This window comes from Crinia signifera, chromosome 19 (assembly GCF_055691185.1).
Source record: "Crinia signifera chromosome 19, ASM5569118v1, whole genome shotgun sequence".
Classification (NCBI taxonomy): domain Eukaryota; kingdom Metazoa; phylum Chordata; class Amphibia; order Anura; family Myobatrachidae; genus Crinia; species Crinia signifera.
In genome coordinates, this window is record NC_139226.1 from 100794504 (window position 1) to 100817423 (window position 22920).

General features: G+C 43.2%; 1 protein-coding gene across 2 annotated transcripts in view; it reads left to right on the forward strand.

Moving 5' to 3' along the window:
- LOC146041975 (uncharacterized) overlaps positions 1–18557 on the forward strand; it is a 32640-nt gene extending 14083 nt beyond the window's left edge. For both annotated transcript variants that reach the window (XM_083161864.1, XM_083161865.1), the window contains 4 exons: positions 2065–2139; positions 6539–6604; positions 14883–15061; positions 18421–18557. In XM_083161864.1, coding sequence (XP_083017990.1) covers positions 2065–2139; positions 6539–6604; positions 14883–15038 — 297 coding nt within the window. In that variant the 3' untranslated portion in view covers positions 15039–15061; positions 18421–18557. The remainder of the gene's footprint in view (positions 1–2064; positions 2140–6538; positions 6605–14882; positions 15062–18420) is intronic.
- Positions 18558–22920: the final 4363 nt, after the last annotated feature.

Genomic DNA, 22920 nt, shown 5'->3' on the forward strand with positions numbered 1-22920 from the left:
AACTCGGTGTAGTTAGTTACCCTTGAGGTGCTGTCCACAGGAATTTATTATTCTCAACTGCTACTGACCTTGCTTGTGTCGACCTAATGACCCTGTCGACCTTCCTGCATGTTGACAGTCACGCATGTCGACCTAGTGGTATCGACCTAATGCTTGATGACTTAGTTGCTGTCTATCCTACCCTATCCCTACCCGATGCACCATGAGCAGGGGCAAAGACCCCACAAAAATGCAGACAAGAAAGACCATATGGGAATTGGAAGGACTTTTATGGTGTGTACACACGTTAGATGTGCCTTAAGATCCTATCCACGATCTGATCAGATAGGATCGTGGATAGGATCTTAAGGCACATCCGATTTGCATCCTATCTTGACTATATAGTGCAGATCTGCACTATATAGACAAGGCAGCCAAGACTTTCTGGCTTCCGATACGTGAACGCGCATCGGGATCGGATCGGGATCGCAAGGGTTAAAACCCTTGCGATCTGCATCCGATGTTGATCCGATGCCGATCCGATGTTGACTATATCGTCAACATCGGAAAGGAAATCGGACCGTGTGTACACAGCATTAGACTCATTAATTACCAGATTTGTATGTACTGTATGAAAGGCATGAACAATTGAGCGCAAATCAATTCTGGCTTAAATATATATACATTGATTAGCATATAAACAAATCCTCTACCAATGCAATACATTATTTAATCGATTAAAATCTACACAAAATAAGTGGTCTTCCATAATAAATGAGACTTCATCAAATTAACGAAGACTATGGGGCAGATGTACTACGTCTTGGAGAGTGAACAATTAGCTCTTAACTGGCATTTTTCAATCACAGGGGTAGAGGTATGAAGCAGTGATTAGGCAGGAGAAGTGAGCCAGACGTAGCATCTATAAATTGCATAATATCAAATTATAAAGAGCAGCTGATTGGTTGCCATGGGCCACTCCTCCTCTGGCTCACCTCCACCGATATCACTGCTTTATACATCTATCCCACAGTCTGTAATATGACAGTTAGGAGCCAATTGGCCAGTACTTTACCTCTCTCCACTTTATCGGTTTTTGAGGGTTAGTACATTGGATGAGATGTACTAAGCCTTGAAAAGTGATACAATGGAGAGTGATGAACCACCAACCATTCAGCTGCTACTTGTCATTTTTCAAACACAACCTGTGGCAGGTAGGAGCTGATTGGCTGGTGGTTTATCACTCTCCATTTTATCACTTTTCAAGTTTAGTACATCTGGCCCAGAGACTACTATGAATTAATAAATCATTATACTTTTCAAAGAGTTAGTTAATAAATAAATATTAAACTTTTATGATACACTACACACTCTACCGCACTGTAATGTAATGTTGGGACCCATGGAACATTTTCTGAGGTAATGATATTTACAAGCTCCTTAAATGCTTTGTGGATTTCCATGATCTGTGCTCTATTTCTCCACCTACCTATGATAGTTATTATTAATTTTCTGCAATCCATATAGTCTTAATGTAGAATGTGACACATATCAGCTGGTAATGATGACATTAGCAATAGGATCACTTTACAGTGACTGATAGTGGAATAAGAAAATGGATGACTGAGTTCTGACCATCCGATCACAGGTCCAACCAAGTCCAACCAAAAATATCTCATACCTGAATAAGTTGATAGCATTAACTATGGGGGAAATTTACTAAGATGGGAGTTTTAGTTCAGATGGGCTGTTGCTATGGGCAACCAATCTGATACTAATAAATAAGTAGATTCTGATTGGTTTCCCATAGCAACATCCCATGTGACATAGAACTCCCATTTTAGTAAAGATTACTTGCCTGAATCAATTTTTACATTCGTGAACCAATGTAAATTATTAGTTTCCACCATTTACATATTTATTTATTAGCGCCATAGTGTGTTCTGTGTCAGTAGCTATCCTTTATTAATCTAGCACGGTATACACAATATAAAGTCACACCTGCATCTATCCTCAAGTGTCGTTTTAAACGGTCATAGTTTATTTTTCATGTGGATTAATCGTACATATTTTTATCTGTTTCAGTCAAATGAATACGCAAAAGCTGCACAAACTGTCGTCAAAATAAGTGTATTTGTTAACGCGACCTGCTGCTTAATGGTAATTTCATTCTATTTTTGTGTATCGTTATATGTTGGAAAATGTTTGCAAAGCAACTCTTTGGAATTATGTTTCAGGTTCAGTTAAAAATAACAAAACCTTTTTTGAAAATGAAATAGGGACCCTAGAATTTACTGTAGTAATGTACTTTTTATTGTGTAAAGACTAATGAATTTTATTAGTTAAGAAAGTTTGATAAACCTCCCTGTAATACGCCTACAGGGAGTGGGGGTTATTCTGGTTTGTTCGGTGGATCGATGTTTTGGTTGTATGCATGTGCATGCGCCGGGTGCGTGTGGCTACGGTGAACAGAGTGTTTGCCGGGCACACGCACCCAAGACTGCAGGTGGGGGGGCGAGGTGCGGCAGGCCGGGGGATTAGCCCATGGGAATGCCCAGCGTTTCATGAGCGTTCCCAAGAAACCGCCCAATGATGCGGGTGCGGGGGGCCGGCAGCTGACATCACCGGATCTCAGATGCCCGTCCTGTTCCTGTCGAGTGTGAATGCATATATAAGTGACCAGAGAGTTATGCACATTTTGCGTCATTCGATGGTCGGCGACCATCAAATGATGTGGGTGTCGCTCCATAGGCTGCAAATGGATGTTTTACCAAAACTTCCATTCACAGCCATGTGGGCAACCCAGCATGCAAGGGGGGGTGGACAAACCTGCGAGCGTCAGATGGTGTTTAGTCTACATGCAATGTTGAGCAATTTGCAGCATTGTATGTGGACCAGAATTACCCCCAGTGAGTAGTACACAAGTTTTTGTTGCTTATTAATGGTGATTTCTCACACATAAACTAGTAGCCCACCCAGGGGTGTTCTGAGTAACCATAAACACCATCCCCCCCACCCCCACCCCCCAACAGATGAGAGAAAGTTACAAAGCCCCACAATTTGGCAAGATTCACATGTCATTGGGGAGGGGTTGAGTAGGGCCGGATTAAGGGAGGGGCACAGGGGGTCAGTACCCTTGGCCCCCCTCTATGTAGGGGCCCCTGTGGTTGACATGTATTTTTCCCTCAAAAAAATTGCTTCTCAGGCCCATAGAGGATAGCAGCAGCAGCAGCCTTGTCATGGGAGGGTTTTTAATCAGAAGCAGTGCTTAGCCTGTCAGGGCTTTAACAGAGTAAGGTAAAGAGGGACAAACACAGGCTTTTCATCTGGTATTTTATATATATATATGTTCAGAGGGGGCTCCCCAATAAGACAGCAATTTTTGATAAAAACACAAATTTAATAACACTTCAAAATGTCCATTTGGATCAGCACAATGATTATTTTGTGAGATCCAAACCAGGATCTCACACAGCACACTTCACCCTACCACGGCTAAAGTCTGTATTGTGACCCATACTTGATAATTTTGTGAAAGAGGATCTTATACATTGGTGGCGACTTATTCAAATTCTGGTCAGCCCTAAACACAGAAGTCAGTCTAAGGACCCTATGGATCACTAACTTGAGAAAAATAAAGGTTTCTACTGTCCGTATTGCCCCTGATGAAGTCACGTGTGTGACGAAACGCGTTGGGCCACTTGTGTTTTTGACATCTGACAAATGTGAACAAAAGAATCATTGTGCTGATCCAAATGGACGGTTTGAAGTGTTATTAAATTTATGTTTTTATAAAAAATTGCTGTCTTATTGGGGAGTGCCCTCTAAACACCCATTGTTGCATTTCTAAACCCGAGGTCCCATCTAACAGGGGACCTCTCAGAGGTGCTGCTCCATTTTATACAGAGTGCGCATATTTGGGGTACCCTTTCTTTTTCTATATATATATATATATATATATATCCAGGGGTAGGGATCACACTCTGCTCCAGAATGCAGCAACTGCATTCAGGGTGTCAGCTCAGGAGTCCCAGACAAGTCCAGTCCACCAGTACAGCCAAAAAAGATGAGGACACTCACCGGTCTTCTTGAATAAAGTTTTTTTTTTAATCCATCTCACCACATCAAATAAAGTGCCTGCATGCGAACGCATGCGATATCGCATGTAATATCTGCCGCCGTGAAACTAAACAAGTACCGATTATTTTTTTTTAAATAAGACACTATATAAGACACTGTAACGGAATCTGCTGCGCTATATAGGTAACTGTAACAGAATCTGCTGCGCTATATAAGACACTGTAACGGAATCTGCTGTGCTATATAAAACAATGTAACAGAATCTGCTGCGCTATATAAGACACTGTAACGGAATCTGCTGTGCTATATAAGACAATGTAACGGAATCTGCTGTGCTATATAAGACAATGTAACGGAATCTGCTGTGCTATATAAGACACTATAACTGAATCTGCTGCGCTATATAAGACACTGTAACGGAATCTGCTGCGCTATATAAGACACTGTAACGGAATCTGCCGCGCTATATAAGACACTATAACGGAATCTGCTGCGCTATATAAGACACTGTAACGGAATCTGCTGCGCTATATAATACACTGTAATGGAATCTGCTGCGCTATATAAGACACTGTAACGGAATCTGCTGTGCTATATAAGACAATGTAACGGAATCTGCTGTGCTATATAAGACAATGTAACGGAATCTGCTGTGCTATATAAGACACTATAACTGAATCTGCTGCGCTATATAAGACACTGTAACGGAATTTGCTGTGCTATATAAGACACTATAACGGAATCTGCTGCGCTATATAAGGTGCTGTAACCAGGGCCGGTGCAAGAATGTTGGGCACCCTAGGCATATAAAACCAAATGCGCAGCACAGCAGGGCGGCACTGGCGGCAGCAGAAAACCTCCTCTTCCTCCAGGCTACAGCTAACCCTTGGGAAGGCTGATGACGCTGCTGCAGCCAGGGAGGAGGGAGTGAGTCACTCTGCATAGCAGGGGCAGGTGACTTGTCTGGGAGGAGTTTGGAACAGCAGCAACTTATGCTGGCCACACATCAGACCAACTTTCCTCCAACCATCCAACTAGTTGGTTGGTTGGACTGAAAATATGTTACTGTATGGGGGCAAATGCCAATAAGCAATTTGCTCACAAACTCAGGAGAATGGACAAAAACATTCAGTGAAATTGTTCCAACTACAGTACATTGTCTGAGTGACAGTTGTTGTCCATTATCCGATTTGGGAAACAAATGACTTAATTACAAACTACATTTGCTCCCATCCAGTACCAGGTTTTTATTCCATCCAACCAACTAGTTGGATGGTTGGAGGAAAGTTGGTCTGATGTGTGGCCAGCATTAGAGAGGAGTCAGACTCTCCGTGATGTTTGGCAGCAGGGACCAGGTGAGCAGGGCAGGAGGCAAGTGCCGGGCAGGACAGCCGCCGGCGCATGCTGCCCGCTGCCCATTACTACTAGCAGTATGATCATATTTGATCTGCATTGCAGGGCTCATTTGCGGAGGGGGGCGGGCCGGCGCCGCCATGCGACCAATCTGCGCCCGGAGCGTGTGCTCCACTGGCTCCACCCTCCCTACGCCTCTGTCTGCATGTGGCATTCAGGGTGCATAAAGTAGCGTTACAGCAAATCTGGCTAGAGCATCTAAGGGATAGAATAACAATGGGACTGAGGAAGCTACAGCTCTAGGCCTCCATCATCATGGCAGCATAATGATGGGCCACACAGTCGGCCAGAAATCATAAGCATTACCCTAAAATTGTATTTTTACTGGGATAATTAGAGGGTATGTACACGCCCATGTGGCTCTGGCCACACCCACGCAGCACTGATAACAGCTCCTCCCCTTATCAATAGACAACTGATTTCAATATCCTGCCCTGATCAGATTATAAAATTGCACAGTATGCCAAGTGTTGTTGTTCTGAGTAACTCCGTGCACAGTAACACTTCTCATATTCAATGTTCTTTAGCACATTTAATTATGTTTAACACAAAAATGTTTTTGAAAAAGTAATGACTGCGTTTGATTTTTAAATGAAAATGTAGAAATAATATTTCATCTGCACATATGTTGTACTTGTCTATTTTCTAATGTCAATATGATGTTTTGGGTTTTTAACTTTCAACACGGGGGTCCTATTGAAGATGGGATGTTGCCCATGACAACTACTGCTTTCTACTGCTTATTATTTTAGCACCTTCTAGGACCTTGATGGATAACCTTGACACTCCAGCTGTTGTTGAACTACACATCCCAGCATGCTCTGCTTTAAGTTTGCTATTTGGATATACTAAATCTGACGCAGAGCATGCTGGGATGTATAGTTCAACAGTTGGAGTGTCAAGGTTAGCCATCAAGGTTCTAGGAGATAATAGATAGATTGATTGGTTTCTATAGGCAACATCTCATTTTCCTTAGCCCTCTTATCTTAGTACATTTACCCCATTGTATTTATATTCCAAAAAAAATAAAAATAACAAAATACAACATTGGTTATTTATTCTCCAGAAAAAGATTTATGATGAGGATGGTATTGATTTTATCGGCATAGTCAATGATTTGAGCAGTGGTGTGGTAAGTAGAAAGCATATTCATTTAGATTATAAGTGTACAATCTTTTGCCACATTATGGAGACCAGTATTTATTCAATCACATTTGCTTAAATGTATATACGACTACAGTAAAAGAGATGTCCTACATCAGCGTTTCCCAAACTTTTCTCTCCCGTACCCCTTGATTAGGCTTTTCATTTATGAGTACCCCTCCTCTCAATTTGAAATATCCACAGTACTTATGAGTGGATTGGCAGTGAGAGGTATACGTGTCCTTATAATAAGGAGTAGCGGAGGATTAGTGTGCGGTCAGGATTCGGGTCCCTCTTTGCATACCCTCCAACTGTACCGATATAGCCGGTACAATACCGTTTTTTAACGAACTGTACCGGCTAAAATAAATTGTACCAAATGTACCAGTTTGCGGGGAGTGTAGATTGTGTCAGTTGGTACAGTGCCCATGTTCTCATTAAAGACTTGCGGTGCCTCTGCGTCTTGACATCAGCTGAGACCACAGCCCTGCTCCCGCAGAGCTGTACACACAGAGGTCGCCCGCTGGCCAGTCTGGACACCGCCGCCAGTCTAGAGCTATCAGCCGCGCCAAATGACCTGTTGCTGCGTGACTTCTGGACTGAGAGGACGACGCTGCTGCTGCCACCAGAGCGACCTGCAAGCAGCCGGGAGGTGAGTGGTGACCAGGGAACTCAGTGCATGTAACCGTAGAGAGGTGGCGGGCCGTGGGGGGATCGGCAGGCGGGCAGGGGTGGGTACATGCACCCAGGGGGGTGGGCTGGCACACAGGCATCTCAGTGACACACACTCACGCCCAGCTGCTGCTGCCCCGCACTGATGGATTGCGTAGAGCTCGCTGTGCTGCTGGGGAAGAGGTGAAGTGACAGTCTCCAGCATCGGCCCTGCTCATCGGACAGGACCAGCCTGGTACTGCTGCCCCCAGGCTCCCATCCCTGTGATCACCCCTATTATTACTGTGCATCTCCCCCCTCCTCACATACACCCTGCAGATCAGGTGGGGGGAATCATTATTGTCAGTCACTCACACTGTGCAGCAGCCTAGTCACCCTCATTTATGGTCGGCCGGCAATGTATGAAATTGTTTCCACAGAAGATCTGACTATGCAGAATTTAATGATTCTGAAATGTAATGATCGGAAATGGAACATGGCCACATCCCCTTTACATGTGGCCACTCCCTCTTTACCCATGACCACGCCCCCTTTTTGATAGTGTACCAGTTTCTGCCCTCCAAATGTTGGAGGGCATGCCCTGTGTTTGGCCGCTGGCTTTGTGCTTTCTCCGGGGTTCCCGCTAAATATACCGCAGCTTTCTCTACCCGTGTCAGCGCGGGGCCGATGATCACTGATGTCTAATAGCAGTGCAGGTAGCTCCCAGTGGATTGCTGGTCAGGCAAAAGCACAAGGAGACACCGATGATCCTGCAGATAGAATCGGACATGACGCAACATTTTTTATCTCTATGGAAACAGGAGACTTCTTTCCTCTTCTTCTCCATTGGCAATATTACATTCAAGTACTCCCAACCGGTCAACAAAGTACCCCCAGGGGTACTTGCACCCCAGGTTAGGAACCACTGTTCTACATCTCTCAACAATAATACAAATATCCCTGCTACAATGCTGACATGTTCATAAAAAAAAAAATTGGAAATTGGAATGGGCTCTTGGGAGACAGTCTATTCACCAGGGACGTTAGTATCTTCATTTACAGCACATTAATGTTAATGACCATATAAATGGCAATAAGCATGTGTCCTTTAATCTATGTAATTGATCGGAATGCATATTGATGACCAGTGGACAGGATGCTGGAAGTCAGAATACCAACACCGACATAGCAATGGAGGAAATCAAAACCTGTGCAGGGAAACCCCATTGTTATACTGTGGTAAGTATTAGAGGTTCTAGTAGGTACAATGTACATTTGGCCTTCCTCATACCTCACAACTTTTGTTGCTATAAAACATGACCTGCCACACAAAAGGCATTGCCGTCCCTAGAAGGGGACTGGTCTACATGCCATGTGGGTGTGACCTCTGGAAATGTTTCATCATTTTTGGGGGCGTGTTGAGTGCTCCCCTAGCAGCTGGACAGCTCGCAGCTCCCTTCCTGCACTATGAGAATGACATCTCTTTGGTGATCAGCGCAAACCAGCAGCGATCTCCGGCTCCCCCAGCAGCTGCACACCTCTTGTGAGTATTGCCAATTCTCTCAAACAAAATAGGAAAAGAGTAAAGTAGCAGGGCACACAAAAGTCCAATAGCCAATAGCTATCAAATATCTCTTAGTGCTAGATAGATGGTGCAATAATGAGAACAATGTATACCTGCTGGCTGTATAAATATAAAACGGCTTAAAAGTGGTGACCATAAGCTGCAATCAGTAAAAGTCTGCATCTCCCTAAAGCATCTCACTGCAAACTGCAGCTTCTTCAGGAGACAATAAAACAATAAAAGTCCATCTAGCAGGTATCAGAGAAGCCTTAAATCGTGTGCTACTAAATTATTAGGTACTTGTGTATTATCACGGCGCCCGATTTTACTACGTACGCAAAGTAGTAAAATCGCATTGCATGCCGTTATGGTATGGCATGCGATGCAATGCGGTTTTGACACTTATAATAGCATTTAATGTACTATACCATTAAATGACATATAATGTCATTTATTAAGGCCCCCCCCCCCAGTATCGACGTGATCCCGAAGTGTGGCGAGCGCAGCGAGCCCCATGAGGGGACGCATATTATGTTACATGTATTACGCGTCCAACCTTCGACCTTTGAAAAAGCTGAGAGACCCTCAGCGAAACGCGTCAGCGTTCCTGCAGCCCTCTTCAAACCTTCCTCCAGTGCATGTGGACTACAGATACCACTCCATTTGGATACCTGAACCAGGACTCAGAGTTGGATTCTATCCCTTGCCCGGGTAGGATTGAAGCCATCTCAGCCAAGGACAACCAGCTTTATTACACTCCAAAGGAGACCTTCCATTTGCTGCAAGCCGTACAGCATTAATTACCCCGCCACATGTGAGTGACTTGATAATAACTGTCCTATTCAGCTTCACCATCAAAGCACTATCTGAGCCCAATAGGAACAGGATCCTATTAAGGCGGTTAAGAGGGTTGCTATTCCCTCATTCTAAATGCACCTTTATGCAATCAGCAGCACCTTCATATAGAAGTTTTTTCAATGAAGTCTATTAACTCATGCAATTAGTATCACTTTTTATTATGTGTATGTGATATTTTTATAAGTAATAAATTCTTTATATCATACTGGTTGGTAAATCACTCCTCAAAGCGCAGTTTCTCTTTCCTTTTATCTTGTCAATCACTAAGGACTGACTATCCTTAACCTAAACGGCTCCATTGGCAATATTACATTCAAGTACTCCCAACCGGTCAACAAAGTACCCCCAGGGGTACTCGCACCCCAGGTTAGGAACCACTATTCTACATCTCTCAACAATAATACAAATATCATTGCTACAATGCTGACATGTTCATAAAAAAAAAATTGGAAATTGGAATGGGCTCTTGGGAGACAGTCTATTCACCAGGGATGTTAGTATCTTCATTTAGAGTGCGTTAATGTTAATGACCATATAAATGGCAATAAGCATGTGTCCTTTAATCTATGTAATTGATCGGAATACATATTGATGACCAGTGGACAGGATGCTGGAAGTCAGAATACCAACACCGACATAGCAATGGAGGAAATCAAAACCTGTGCAGGGAAACCCCATTGTTATACTGTGGTGAGTATTAGAGGTTCTAGTAGGTACAATGTACATTTGGCCTTCCTCATACCTCACAACTATAAAACATGACCTGCCACACAAAAGGCATTGCCGTCCCTAGAAGGGGACTGGTCTACATGCCGTGTGGGTGTGACCTCTGGAAGAGGGGGCATGTCCTATGACTGCAACCCCTGTTTCATCATTTTTGGGGGCGTGTTGAGTGGTCCCCTAGCAGCTGGACAGCTCGCAGCTCCCTTCCTGCACTATGAGCACAACATCTCTTTGGTGATCAGCGCAAACCAGCAGCGATCTCCGGCTCCCCCAGCAGCTGTACACCTCTTGTGAGTATTGCCAATTCTCTCAAACAAAATAGGAAAAGAGTAAAGTAGCAGGGCACACAAACGTCCAATAGGCAATAGCTATCAAATATCTCTTAGTGCTAGATAGATGGTGCAATAATGAGAACAATGTATACCTGCTGGCTGTATAAATATAAAACGGCTTAGAAGTGGTGACCATAAGCTGCAATCAGTAAAAGTCTGCATCTCCCTAAAGCATCTCACTGCCAACTGCAGCTTCTTCAGGAGACAATAAAACAATAAAAGTCCATCTAGCAGGTATCAGAGAAGCCTTAAATCGTGTGCTACTAAATTATTAGGTACTTGTGTATTATCACGGCGCCCGATTTTACTACGTACACAAATGTAGTAAAATCGCATCGCATGCCGTTATGGTATGGCATGCGATGCAATGCGGTTTTGACACTTATAATAGCATTTAATGTACTATACCATTAAATGACATATAATGTCATTTATTAAGGCCCCCCCCCCCCAGTATCGACGTGATCCCGAAGTGTGGCGAGCGCAGCGAGCCCCATGAGGGGACGCATATTATGTTACATGTATTACGCGTCCAACCTTCGACCTTTGAAAAAGCTGAGAGACCCTCAGCGAAACGCGTCAGCGTTCCTGCAGCCCTCTTCAAACCTTCCTCCAGTGCATGTGGATTACAAATACCACTCCATTTGGATACCTGAACCAGAACTCAGAGTTGGATTCTATCCCTTGCCCGGGTAGGATTGAAGCCATCTCAGCCAAGGACAACCAGCTTGATTACACTCCAAAGGGGACCTTCCATTTGCTGCAAGCCGTACAGCATTAATTACACCGCCACACGTGAGTGACTTGATAATAACTGTCCTATTCAGCTTCACCATCAAAGCACCATCTGAGCCCAATAGGAACAGGATCCTATTAAGGCGGTTAAGAGGGTTGCTATTCCCTAATTCTAAATGCACCTTTATGCAATCAGCAGCACCTTCATATAGAAGTTTTTTCGGTACTCTTTACCTAGCACGGCGCCCACGATGTCCATCGCGGTCATCGGGGGTAAAAAATCGCGATGCCCGCGATTTCCCATAGGGATCAATGTTAAAAGTGTGATTGGACGCGATTTTACTGTTCAATGCCTCAATGCCCGCGATTTTTCCATAGGAAACAATGTTAAATGGGCCACAGAGCCCTAATAGTCCCCCTGAAGTCTTAAATGGCCCCCACAATTGTTAACGCCACCCCACGATCAACGTGAACCCGAAGCGTGGCGAGCGCAGCGAGCCCGCGAGGGTCGGCGGTACGCGTCCTCCGACCTTTTCATACCCCCACTATCCACGTCGGCGTGGAGTTGAGAATAGAATAGTGTGGCGAGCGCAGCGAGCCACCGAGCCCGAAGCGTGGCGAGCGCAGCGAGCCCCACGAGGGGACGCGGATACCTGTGAAGCCCGCGAAGGGACGCGTTTACCTGTGAAGGTATCCGCGTCCCCTCGCGGGGCTCGATGCGCTCGCCGCGCTTCGGGCCCGGTGGCTCGCTGCGCTCGCCACACTATTCTATTCTCAACTCCACGCCGAGGTGGATAGTGGGGGTATGAAAAGGTCGGAGGACGCGTACTGCCGCCCCTCGCGGGCTCGCTGCGCTCGCCACGCTTCGGGTTCACGTTGATCGTGGGGTGGTGTTAACAATTGTGGGGGCCATTTCAGACTTCAGGGGGACTATTTGGGCTCTGTGGCCCATTTAACATTGTTTTCTATGGAAAAATCGCGGGCATTGAGGCATTGAACAGTAAAATCGCGTCCAATCACACTTTTAACATTGATCCCTATGGGAAATAGCGGGCATCGCGTCGCACCCGTTTTTTAGTGCATTTGATGGCCGCGATGCCCGTGATGGGCGCCGTGCTAGGTAAAGAGTACCGTTTTTTCAATGAAGTCTATTAACTCATGCAATTAGTTTCACTTTTTATTATGTGTATGTGATATTTTTATAAGTAATAAATTCTTTATATCATACTGGTTGGTAAATCATTCCTCAAAGCGCAGTTTCTCTTTCCTTTTATCTTGTCAATCACTAAGGACTGACTATCCTTAACCTAAACTGCTGCTAAATTTGAGAAAAACCCTGAGCAGTGCCTGGTATCAACCCTAGTGGTGATACACCCCATTTTCTTTTTCTTTTTATGGGCCCTCATGTAATGTGAGTTGTAGGCAGAGACTCAACGTTAGTTCAAACAAACAAAAACTGGAAGACTTAAGGCCCCCATACACTAGTCCGACTTGTTCTACAGACAAGTCAGACCAAATTCCCCTTGAGCTTTCCCTGCAGCTCCCCAGGAGGCTCACTTACAATTTGGCACTTAGCCACTTTTACTTGTGATAAATCACATGTAAATCTCCAGGGGAGCTGCTGCAGCGGCGAAGGGGCAGGAGAGCTGGGCAGTGGTGAGCAGCGGAGCAAGCAGCGACAGGTGCCAGGCAGGGGGTGGGAAGCGGTATCATAACTTTAAAAATTCTGAAAGAATGGCCGGCCGTTGAGTGGCAGAGAGCACTCTCACCCAATCAGCGGCCTCTCATCTGGGCGGCTGCTGATTGGCCGAGAGAATTTTCACAGCCAATCAACGGCCACCCAGTCTTTTGCAAGTGTTTAAATTCTGCTGCTCACCGCTGCCCAGCACTCGTCGCTGTCCACCCCTGCCCGCCCCTGCATCAGACCCAATATATGATGGGTGCTAAAAAGCATCCGTGATGTGCTGCTGATGGGTCTGATCCGATAAATCGTTAGTGCTGCAGGTTCAATCTGTAGGGGTCGACCCAGTGCGCACGGGACCACGCATCAGGTTGGATGGTATTTCTGCACATGAGATTTGGTCAGTCGGAATTGGGTAAAATCGGACCAAATCGCAGCAGTGTATGGGGGCCTTTACAAGTTGTTCTATAAACATTCTTTGATTAATAAGATATAAGGAAAACCAAAATTGTGGTAAAATGACTAGTACTCTCCTTTTTATAATAATATACTGTACTATAGACTGGTATTGTAATGCAATACTGATATAAACCCCGTCCACACATATTTTACCTCTGGACAGAATAATATTTTTTTTGCAATACATTTATTTAACATTTATTTAACATTTATAAATGTTTTTAATCTTCATTTCTTACTAGCACAATATTATGCTAGTAAAATATCCAAACTTATTCCAGGTGAAAATTAGGATAATGACCTTGACAATGTATTGATAGCACCCCCTTGTCTAAAGGAGCGACATTGCACTATTATAAATTTCTTCGGGTACCTGTAGATGATTCCTCTGTACACTCTAAGATCTACTTAAAATGTTACAATATTCTACGACTACTTTTCCAATGGCTAAACTTGTCGAAATGTATATAAATATTTTTCAACGCTCTTATATATATATATCTGTCGAGGGCATTTCAAATGGGTATTTTAGGTACTCCGGCATGCCCAAAGTGTAATTCTCCTCAGGCAGATCTATACTATTGTCTTTGGTCTTGTCCCATCATTAAAAGATTTTGGTTGCAAGTTAAAAAATTCTCTACTGAATATTAGCTTAATTGTTCCCCCTGTGCCCCTGATTGGGCTATTTTTGGCCTTCTGCCTGAAGGATTGAAGGTTCCTAGAGCAGTTAAAAAAACTACTACCATATTGCAAGCATGGATTCAAGAGAACCCTCCAACATTGGAGATTTTTAAGTATAAGCTATTCTTAATTTTCCATATGGATTGGTTGGAAGCCTCCCTTCAGAAAAAAATTTGCACCATGAATTTTTTTTGATACTTGGGGCAGCTACAGTATATTGAGATTCTCCCACTCTCTACTAAACAATCCATATACCGCTGTTTTTGAGGAACTCTCTGGTATGAGGAGCAAATTCTGCTCAATTAACCTCAAATTTCTCTTGAATAATGATTGCATTATGTACTATACCTGCACAATATTTGTAAACCTTTTGTATTGTATCTGTTGATTGGAAATGTTCAACATGTCTACCCTTTTCTGCAATTTATGTACTACTTTTATTATTTTGTTATGTTTTGAAGCTTTGACTAAATAAAGCTTATAAAAAAAACTTTCAAAAATCAAATAAAAGCATACATTTTTCAGCATTTTGAAGAAAATCAACATGACTTTATATTACAGTATCTTTTTCTTCCTTGTTCAGGTATATACTGCTCTCGGCCTTACTAGCACAGTTGTACAGTTGACTGCTGAATTACTCAATGTTGTCGTGGGTGCTAACGGTTTGTTGACGCCTATTCTGAAAACAACTCTTGGTTTGGCTGGTGGACTTCTTGGGCCTATTCTTGCAAATCTCTGAGTAACCTGCTTTACAAATTACAGGTAAAAATGTAAAAAAAATGTAATTATAATCAACTTCAATCTGACAGACAGCTCACAATTCAGATATAAAATCCTTGGGTTAAAAGCAATATTTCAATGCAACATTTTCAATAATAACATACCATATTTATCAGTAATGTTTTAGCTGTATGGGGTTTGCTTTATTAATATTATTATTATTATTATTATTATTATTATTATTATATTATTATTATGATAATGATGATCCTTTATGTATATTGCGCTAAATGTACATAAACAAAGAAAACATAAAATAAAGGGGTGTACACAGTACGATGTACTTTCTATTCAATTCCGAGTTGATCTTGATCAAATCAGGATAGATTTGCACAGAACTCATTCGGACACAATCGATTTAGACAGTACAGATCTGTACTATATACGGTACAGTATTCAATGTCGGCCAGTATTTCTGACAGTGGAAATAGTGGCTGCTGGCTATCCAGTGCTGCTGTTTCTGACAGCATTGAAGGCGCATTTTGACAAAATAAATCTGACTTTAAAAAACATCAGATCTGTTTTGTCAGAAAAGGCCGTGGATTGTCGAAGTCACGGCCGTTTCTCGACAATCCACCACCGTTTTCCCTGACACAAATAAGTTTAGCCACTCGACAGATGGAACATTGAATTCTGCCTTTCGAGCAAAGAGAAAACGGGCTAGGATTCCGACTGTCAGAACGTTCCGATATTTGGAATCCCACACTGGATACCGCCCATAGAATTGCCTGCACGGTCTAGTTTTCTATTTGATTTGACGCCGCAGGCTCGTGCATCGGGATGGAATGGAAATCGAACGCGTTTGATTTCCATTCGATTTCAATTCAATTTTGATTATATAAGCAATATTGAATAGAAAAATAGATTGAATCGAACATTGTGTACACCATATAATACAAGATGGTTTATTTATTTTTTGCCAGTTTCTGATACAGCACAGCAAGTTCCATTGCGCTTCCAACTAGGAAATAGGGATAAAACAAACTGGGTAGTTACAGACAGTCAAAAAAGTTGGAGTGCCCTGCTCGCAAGTTTACAATCTATAGGGAAATAGTTATCGCTACACAAGGATAGGTGTCATCTATTGCATAATGGTTCACCAGATTGCAAAGGTTTTTGTTGGGCTGAATGATACGGCGACCCAAGGAAAGGTGAGAAAGCAAACGTTTATGGAGGTTATGTAAGTGGTTGATACATTGCTGTATCAGTGGTTATATAACTGAAATAAGCAGCAGAGTTGAAGAAACCAAAGCTTACGTGCCATTGAAGGGAGTATATAGATGAAGAGTATAAGAAAGGGGAACCAAAGCATATGGGAAAAGGACCCTGCTTGTGAGCACTTACATTCTAAAGGGGAGGGGCAAGCAGGAGTAACACAGAGAGGGTAGATATTGAGCAAGGAACAGAAAGTTAGGATGTGGCTGCTTTTGGTGGTTTTTGCAATCCTGTTTGAAGTTTTATAGAGAGGTGGAAGGGGAAATTTACTAAGATGGGAGTTCCATATCAGTTGGGATGTTGCTATTGGCAACCAATCAGAATATACTTATTTATTTATCACCTTCTAGAAGATATGAAAAATGATATAGAGAGGAGGCACAGTGCTAGATTCTCATATCCACTTGTTCAAATTTGTTCTTTTATAGACACATAATAACACAAATTACATACAATAAATAATGAAAAAAGAAATAATAAGCACTAGAATGATTAATATAGCCAGTGTCCCAGCAATAATTAAAAAAACAATGGCCGTTGTGTATAGCAGCAGCAAGGTTAATGGACGAACTTTAGCAGGATTAGTATCCAGATAGGCATGCAAAGGGTTACAACCGTAATCCTCATGTAGTAGAATTTTTTTTATAGTTACTGTACAAAGCCTTAGATATGCAGTTTCCCTGCCTTGAGGGTAGAAGGCTGCTGAGGAGACCGCGGGTATTGAGTGTTTTTTGGACATTGCTGTGTCTGAAACAGGTGTAGTTACGGCATCCACGTGTGCCAGCCAAAGCAGCCTCATGAGATAGATGCAGTCGGCTATCTAACAGGGGAGAAGACGCAATACAGGCTGGTTTAGCTTTGGTGGTGGTTATCCACCAGAGAGTGTATAAACCGACTTCCAGGATAGAGTCTGGGCAGAAACGGGAGTCAGACTTGCTGCTGCTCATGAAAAATCAATTGGCCGGAGAACCAGGGGGCGCCCCCGGTTCACTTTTTTTTCATCCGACAGTCAGTATTTATTTCCCTACCATCCACTACGGCGTGGTGGGAGAATAAAAGTCCGACGCACGACAAACGTAGCAAGCAATGTGAGGGGACATGGGACACTTAGACAGTGTCCATGTCAACTATGTAGACATTTGGGACCTTTTTTGGGGGGAAAACTCATTTTGACCTTGCCATTGTGGACCTAATGCTTGTGTTGACCTTCCAACCATGTCAACCTTAGGCATGTTGACCTATTTCATGTGTCTACCTAAGACATGTCAACCCAATGCTGTCGACCTAATATTAATTGACATAATGACCCACACCTATTCAGTCTGCGTTTCTTATACCCCTTTCACACTGCACAAATAAACGGGGTCCGACCCGGGTTACTGTGCTGTGTGAAAGGGCCTTGAAAAAAACAGCAACCCAGCAATCCGACCCAGGTTAAAAGAAGGGCTTTGCCCGTGTTGGATCCTGGTTTCTGGGGAGTGTTAACGGATAACCCGGATTGAGCAACCTGGGTTCCATTCACACTATAGGGAGGAGGCAGCGTCACCTCCAAGTGCTGCCTCTTGCCACGCCCCCCTAGTGATGTCAGCAACCTGGTTTAATGCCGGGTCTCTGTGGCAACGTCACCTCGCAAATGCCGGGTCGCTCACAGGATCGATAAGTGTCCAAATTTCGGGCACAACCCGGCCCTTGCAATGTGAAAGGGGTAATAGAGACTTAGGAGAGCTTCAGTGACACCCTCCTCCTTCAGTCTGAAATGTTTTTGAGGCAAGCTGAAACTGGTCTGTTTGGTCCTTTTCTACTCAATTTTTTAATACAGATCTATTTTTTTTCTTTAATTCTAAATTTCTAAATTTTAATTTATTTATTTATAATAATATTTATTTTCTTCCTCTTATTTTGCCCATTCTATTGTATTTCCTTTTTTTGATGCTACGTTAATGCATTTGGATGTATGCACTGTATAGCAAATGTCGTTATTTATACTAGATACGCGCATTGCGCTTTTCATTGTGTAAACTCATCTTTCAATAAAGAAAAAGGTTACAAATAATAATGTTATAAGACACTGTAATTATACGATCACATGATGAGTATCTATTAAAATATTTTTTTATCTTTTCTAGGCGCCACAATTTGCCTGAGAAGAACAAGAATGTGCTGTTTTCTCTAAATGAATGTATCTTGATCAATTCCCTAAAAAACTGTTGATTTTCTTTTGATTACTGTTACAAAATGAATAAAGTAGACGGGTAGAACTGCACATTGCTTTCATGTCATATGCCAATGACTTCATTAAAGCCATTTACCTTGTATGTATCTCAGATGCAAAACCACATTTGTCAGAAGAAGGACGACTATTAATCAGAGAGATAAGTTTAAAGTGTTTTGAGACACCAGAATATTGACCTGATTTCAAGGTGGACATGGATCCAGTCGCAGCTGCATCGATTGGCTGCAAGACCGGACTGGCCAACATTATCGGCAAATGCCAGAAGGACTGTTGGCCTTGTCCGATATATAAATCTGGCCAATTAGCTCTTCCTTCCCTGACACTCTGCTCAGCTGTCTGGCATACAGAAAGACAGGGGCTTGCTGCAAATCATCAGAATCCTAACCACCGGTGTTTTGTAAGGGGGACTGGGTGGCTCGCCACAGGTTCTATTCTCCCTCTATGGGGGTCATGGGTCCCCATGAGGGAAAATAGCCTCCGTCAGATCCCTAGTGATGGCCATTTGAACAGTCGGGATTCCAATGTCAGTATACTGACTGTCGGGCCAGCGTCCCTCCTTGCGCCTGCCACTGTAGAATGTGGGGGTCCTTTCAGACACTAAGTCTGCCCCTGGCTGGAAGTTATACATCTGCAACTGCACCAACAAAGCTCTGTCTAAATCTAGTGAGATTGCTGGTCAGGGACAGTGTTCTCACCTGGGGAACACTGGCCCTGATAGATTGCTCAACACACAGCGCTGATACATCGCTGTGTGATCTAACAGAAAAAAAGGCAATTGTGACCAAGAGAGGTCACACAGTAGCGCTGATCTTAATTGGTGTTATTTTTATGTTATAATAACAAGATAATTATTATCCCAGTATATAACTCAAGGCACAATTTATTTTAATGTTGGAGAGTGGTTGCAGCCTTCTTTTGGGAGGATTGTGTACCTCCCACACGTGTAAACAAGGAGAGTTATAGTGGCAATCAAATGGTTGTCACTAAGAAAGCGCAACTGCACTCCAATAATACACACTATTCAATTAATCAAGATAAGAATTTATTTAAAAATACATATTATAACAATTCATGCATGAAATACAATTCATAATAAAACACACACCCACAGACAAGACATACAACAAATAACATAAAGAGTCCTATTTCTAGGCACTTGATGAGGCTGATTTATAGTCTCTAGTGAGGCTTAATGAGGCTTTTTGTATGGCTTTACGATATGCAGAATGAGTGAGGCAAAGATCATTATAGTTACCAGTCCCAAACTCCGGCTTATTAAAAATGTCTCCTCTGAATGATTTTATCACCACAAAAAGTCCTTTTTCCGAGTTTGCTCTCTACCTCCACTGAGGGTGAGCACTCCAGGGATGGGTGTTGAACCAGGTGCTTAACCCAGAATTACCGGCAGATGAATACCGCAGAGTGATGAGACTTCTTTTGTGTGATCTACATTGCTCAGATCGCTCAGCAGTGTCGCCCCGTGTGTAGGCCCCATTACCCAATAAGCTGCTGCATATAAATCTCCAATAGTAAGGGAAGAAATTATCAACAGTGGGGTCCTGTGCAAATACAATGTGGATACATTGTAACTACCAGAGGAATTGGGATATTATTATTGCTGCAACAAATACACACAACAGAAAGAGAAAACAGTTTGAGCTCTGGGCTGTGTGGTGGAGGTTGTTTCTGAATTACTACCTGAGGGAGTAATACACCGGGTATGGTTTGTTAGGTCTACACCAACTAGGTCGACAAGCATTGGGTCGACACCATTAGGTTGACAGGCAGCAAGCTCGACATGGGTCTAGGTCGACATGGGTCAAGTTCAACATATGTCTAGGTCAACATGGGTCTAGGTCGACACAAGCATTAGGTCAAAACAAGCATTAGGTCGACATGGGCATGGTCGACAGTCAAAAGGTCGATGTGGGGTTTTTCACAGTTTTTTTTCACAGTTTTTTGACACAGTCAACAAGGACAGTCATTCGAGGGGATGCTTCGGGCAAGGTACTACGCTCGGCACACTATTTTATTCTCCCACCACGCCATAGTGGATGGTAGGTCATGAAATACCGCCTGTCGGTACGTCAGCTCAAAAAACAGGGAAAAACCTCATGTCGACCTTTTGACTGTCGACCTAGCCCATGTCGACATAATGACCTGTCGACCTAGACCCATGTTGAACTAGACACATGTTGACCTTGACCCATGTCGACCTGGACCCATGTCGACCTAAAGCCATGTCGACCTAGTGGTGTCGACCCAATGCTTGTCGACCCAGTTGGTATAGACCTAATGACCGTATCCCAATACACCAACACAACCTTATGTGCACTGCAGCAACAAATACAAACAAATGAAGATGAACAATTATTAAACTCTGGGATTTGTTGACAGAGTGACATCTCACTCGGGCGATATATTGTTAATTATATGGCAGATGTAAATATCGTTAACGATATATAGGGCAAATTTCTCAATGTGAACCCACTATATCGTTAACGATGCTCGTTCCCGTGCATCATTACCAAGCATCCCCCCTGCCGCCTGTACATGCAGCTCAATCTGACAGTAATGTCAGAGACTGCATGTACAGTACAGAGCGGGGGACGGATAACATCACTGACCGATCATTTATAATTATCTCACGCCAAGCATACATAGACACTGATATTGGCTGTGCCGTGTACACCCAGCTTTACAGTAAGTGAGAAATATATACTGATTATGAGCACATTACAGATAAAAGTGAATATACAGATAGAAAATTACAACCCAATAAATGAGCTCCCATTTCAAAAACTAATACAAAAAAAAAAAAAAACAGACAACGACAGCTGGAGGTAGTGTATAATACACACTTTTATTTACAAAATTGCTTGCCTTTATTCACATTCTATTTAATTTAATATTTCACCCATTTTCTTTATATATTATCTATAAATATATATATACAGTACATACATCTTTTATGCATACAAAAAAATAATAATTCCAAGTGCACCCTTAAATAAGCATTTCTTTCTTGTGTTTGTGCATCACCTAGGAATGCCCAGCACATTCCAAGACGTTTCTGATGCTGTACGTCCCTATTACAACAGCGCCTCTGTGTGTCCACTTTGTGTAATGCAGGTGCTGTAGTATTTTATTTTGGGGACTACTGCAGACTGTAGCTTAACTACATAAACATTGGCAACATGTGTTTCTGAATCAGACTCTAGGTATTTACTTTTAAGAATCACGTTGCAACATTGCTCAGAAAAGGAGAAAATGAGCTTTCCCGGCGATGTGGCAGGAGAGCGCAGCTGCCGGGCCACACACTGGGCAGCTTTGAGCTGAAAGCCGCTCAAACCTGCTGTTTTGAGCGACTTTCAGCTCAAAGTTGCCCAGTGTGTATGGGCCTTAAGCAGAAGAAAAATAGGGAGATTTTGGCTAACCTTCTAGGAGATTTTGGCAGGTATTCAATGCGGCCAGCGAGGGGGTTAAACAGCGAGGATTGCAGAAAACCAGCGATCCTCGCTGTTTAACCCCCGCGCCGACCGCTCGCTCTATTCAATGTTCTGGGGAAATCCTCGCCGTCACAGGACGGCGAGAATTCCCCAAAATAGCAAGACCCGCGGCTAATGCAGAAAACTCGCTGTATTTAGCCGCGAGTCTCGCTGCTTCTGGAGCCGCATATGCCAATTCCCCCTTGTTAAAAAAATGGAGCGAGGGGAAATTGGCATCTGAGGGGCCTGCATTGAATACTGACAGGGTGAGTCGTGACAGCGAGCAGGAAGCTCTGCTCGCTGTCGCCGCTCGCCCACAGCATTGAATACCTGCCTTTGACTATCCAGTCAAAATCTCCTGTTAAAAGTTCTCCGTATGTAAACCCCTTAAGGCCGAAACGCACAATTTTGACGGGTCATGCTATCGAATGTGCGCACATCGTGAGGAATATTGGTACGATCCACCGGTGGAGAGGGCGATCATGCGTGCTGAACATATGATCCATGGGCTTTGCAAAGCAGATCGTATGCACTTTTAAAACACATCTTATGACCTGCATACTATCAGGTTGTTCTGATGTAAGGCCAGCTTTGTCACTATCAAGGCGTTTGCTATATTATCAAAACGTAGAAGAAGTTCCTGGGGGGGCCTTCACTGCACACCCTAATTTTAAAACCTAATATATACTTAGAAGGACAAATGTAAAGAGAACAGAGCCAGATTAAGGTCTAAATGGGCCTGGAGCTGAATGATCAAGGGCCTATTACTGTATGTGCAATAATAGGGGTTGTGGTCAGCACCTAATAATGTGTGGGGGGGAGGACCAGTGTTCTGGTTGGGTGGTCTGCTCATGGGTGTGCCTGTATTTGTGTAAATACTTTCAACTACCATATATACTCGAGTA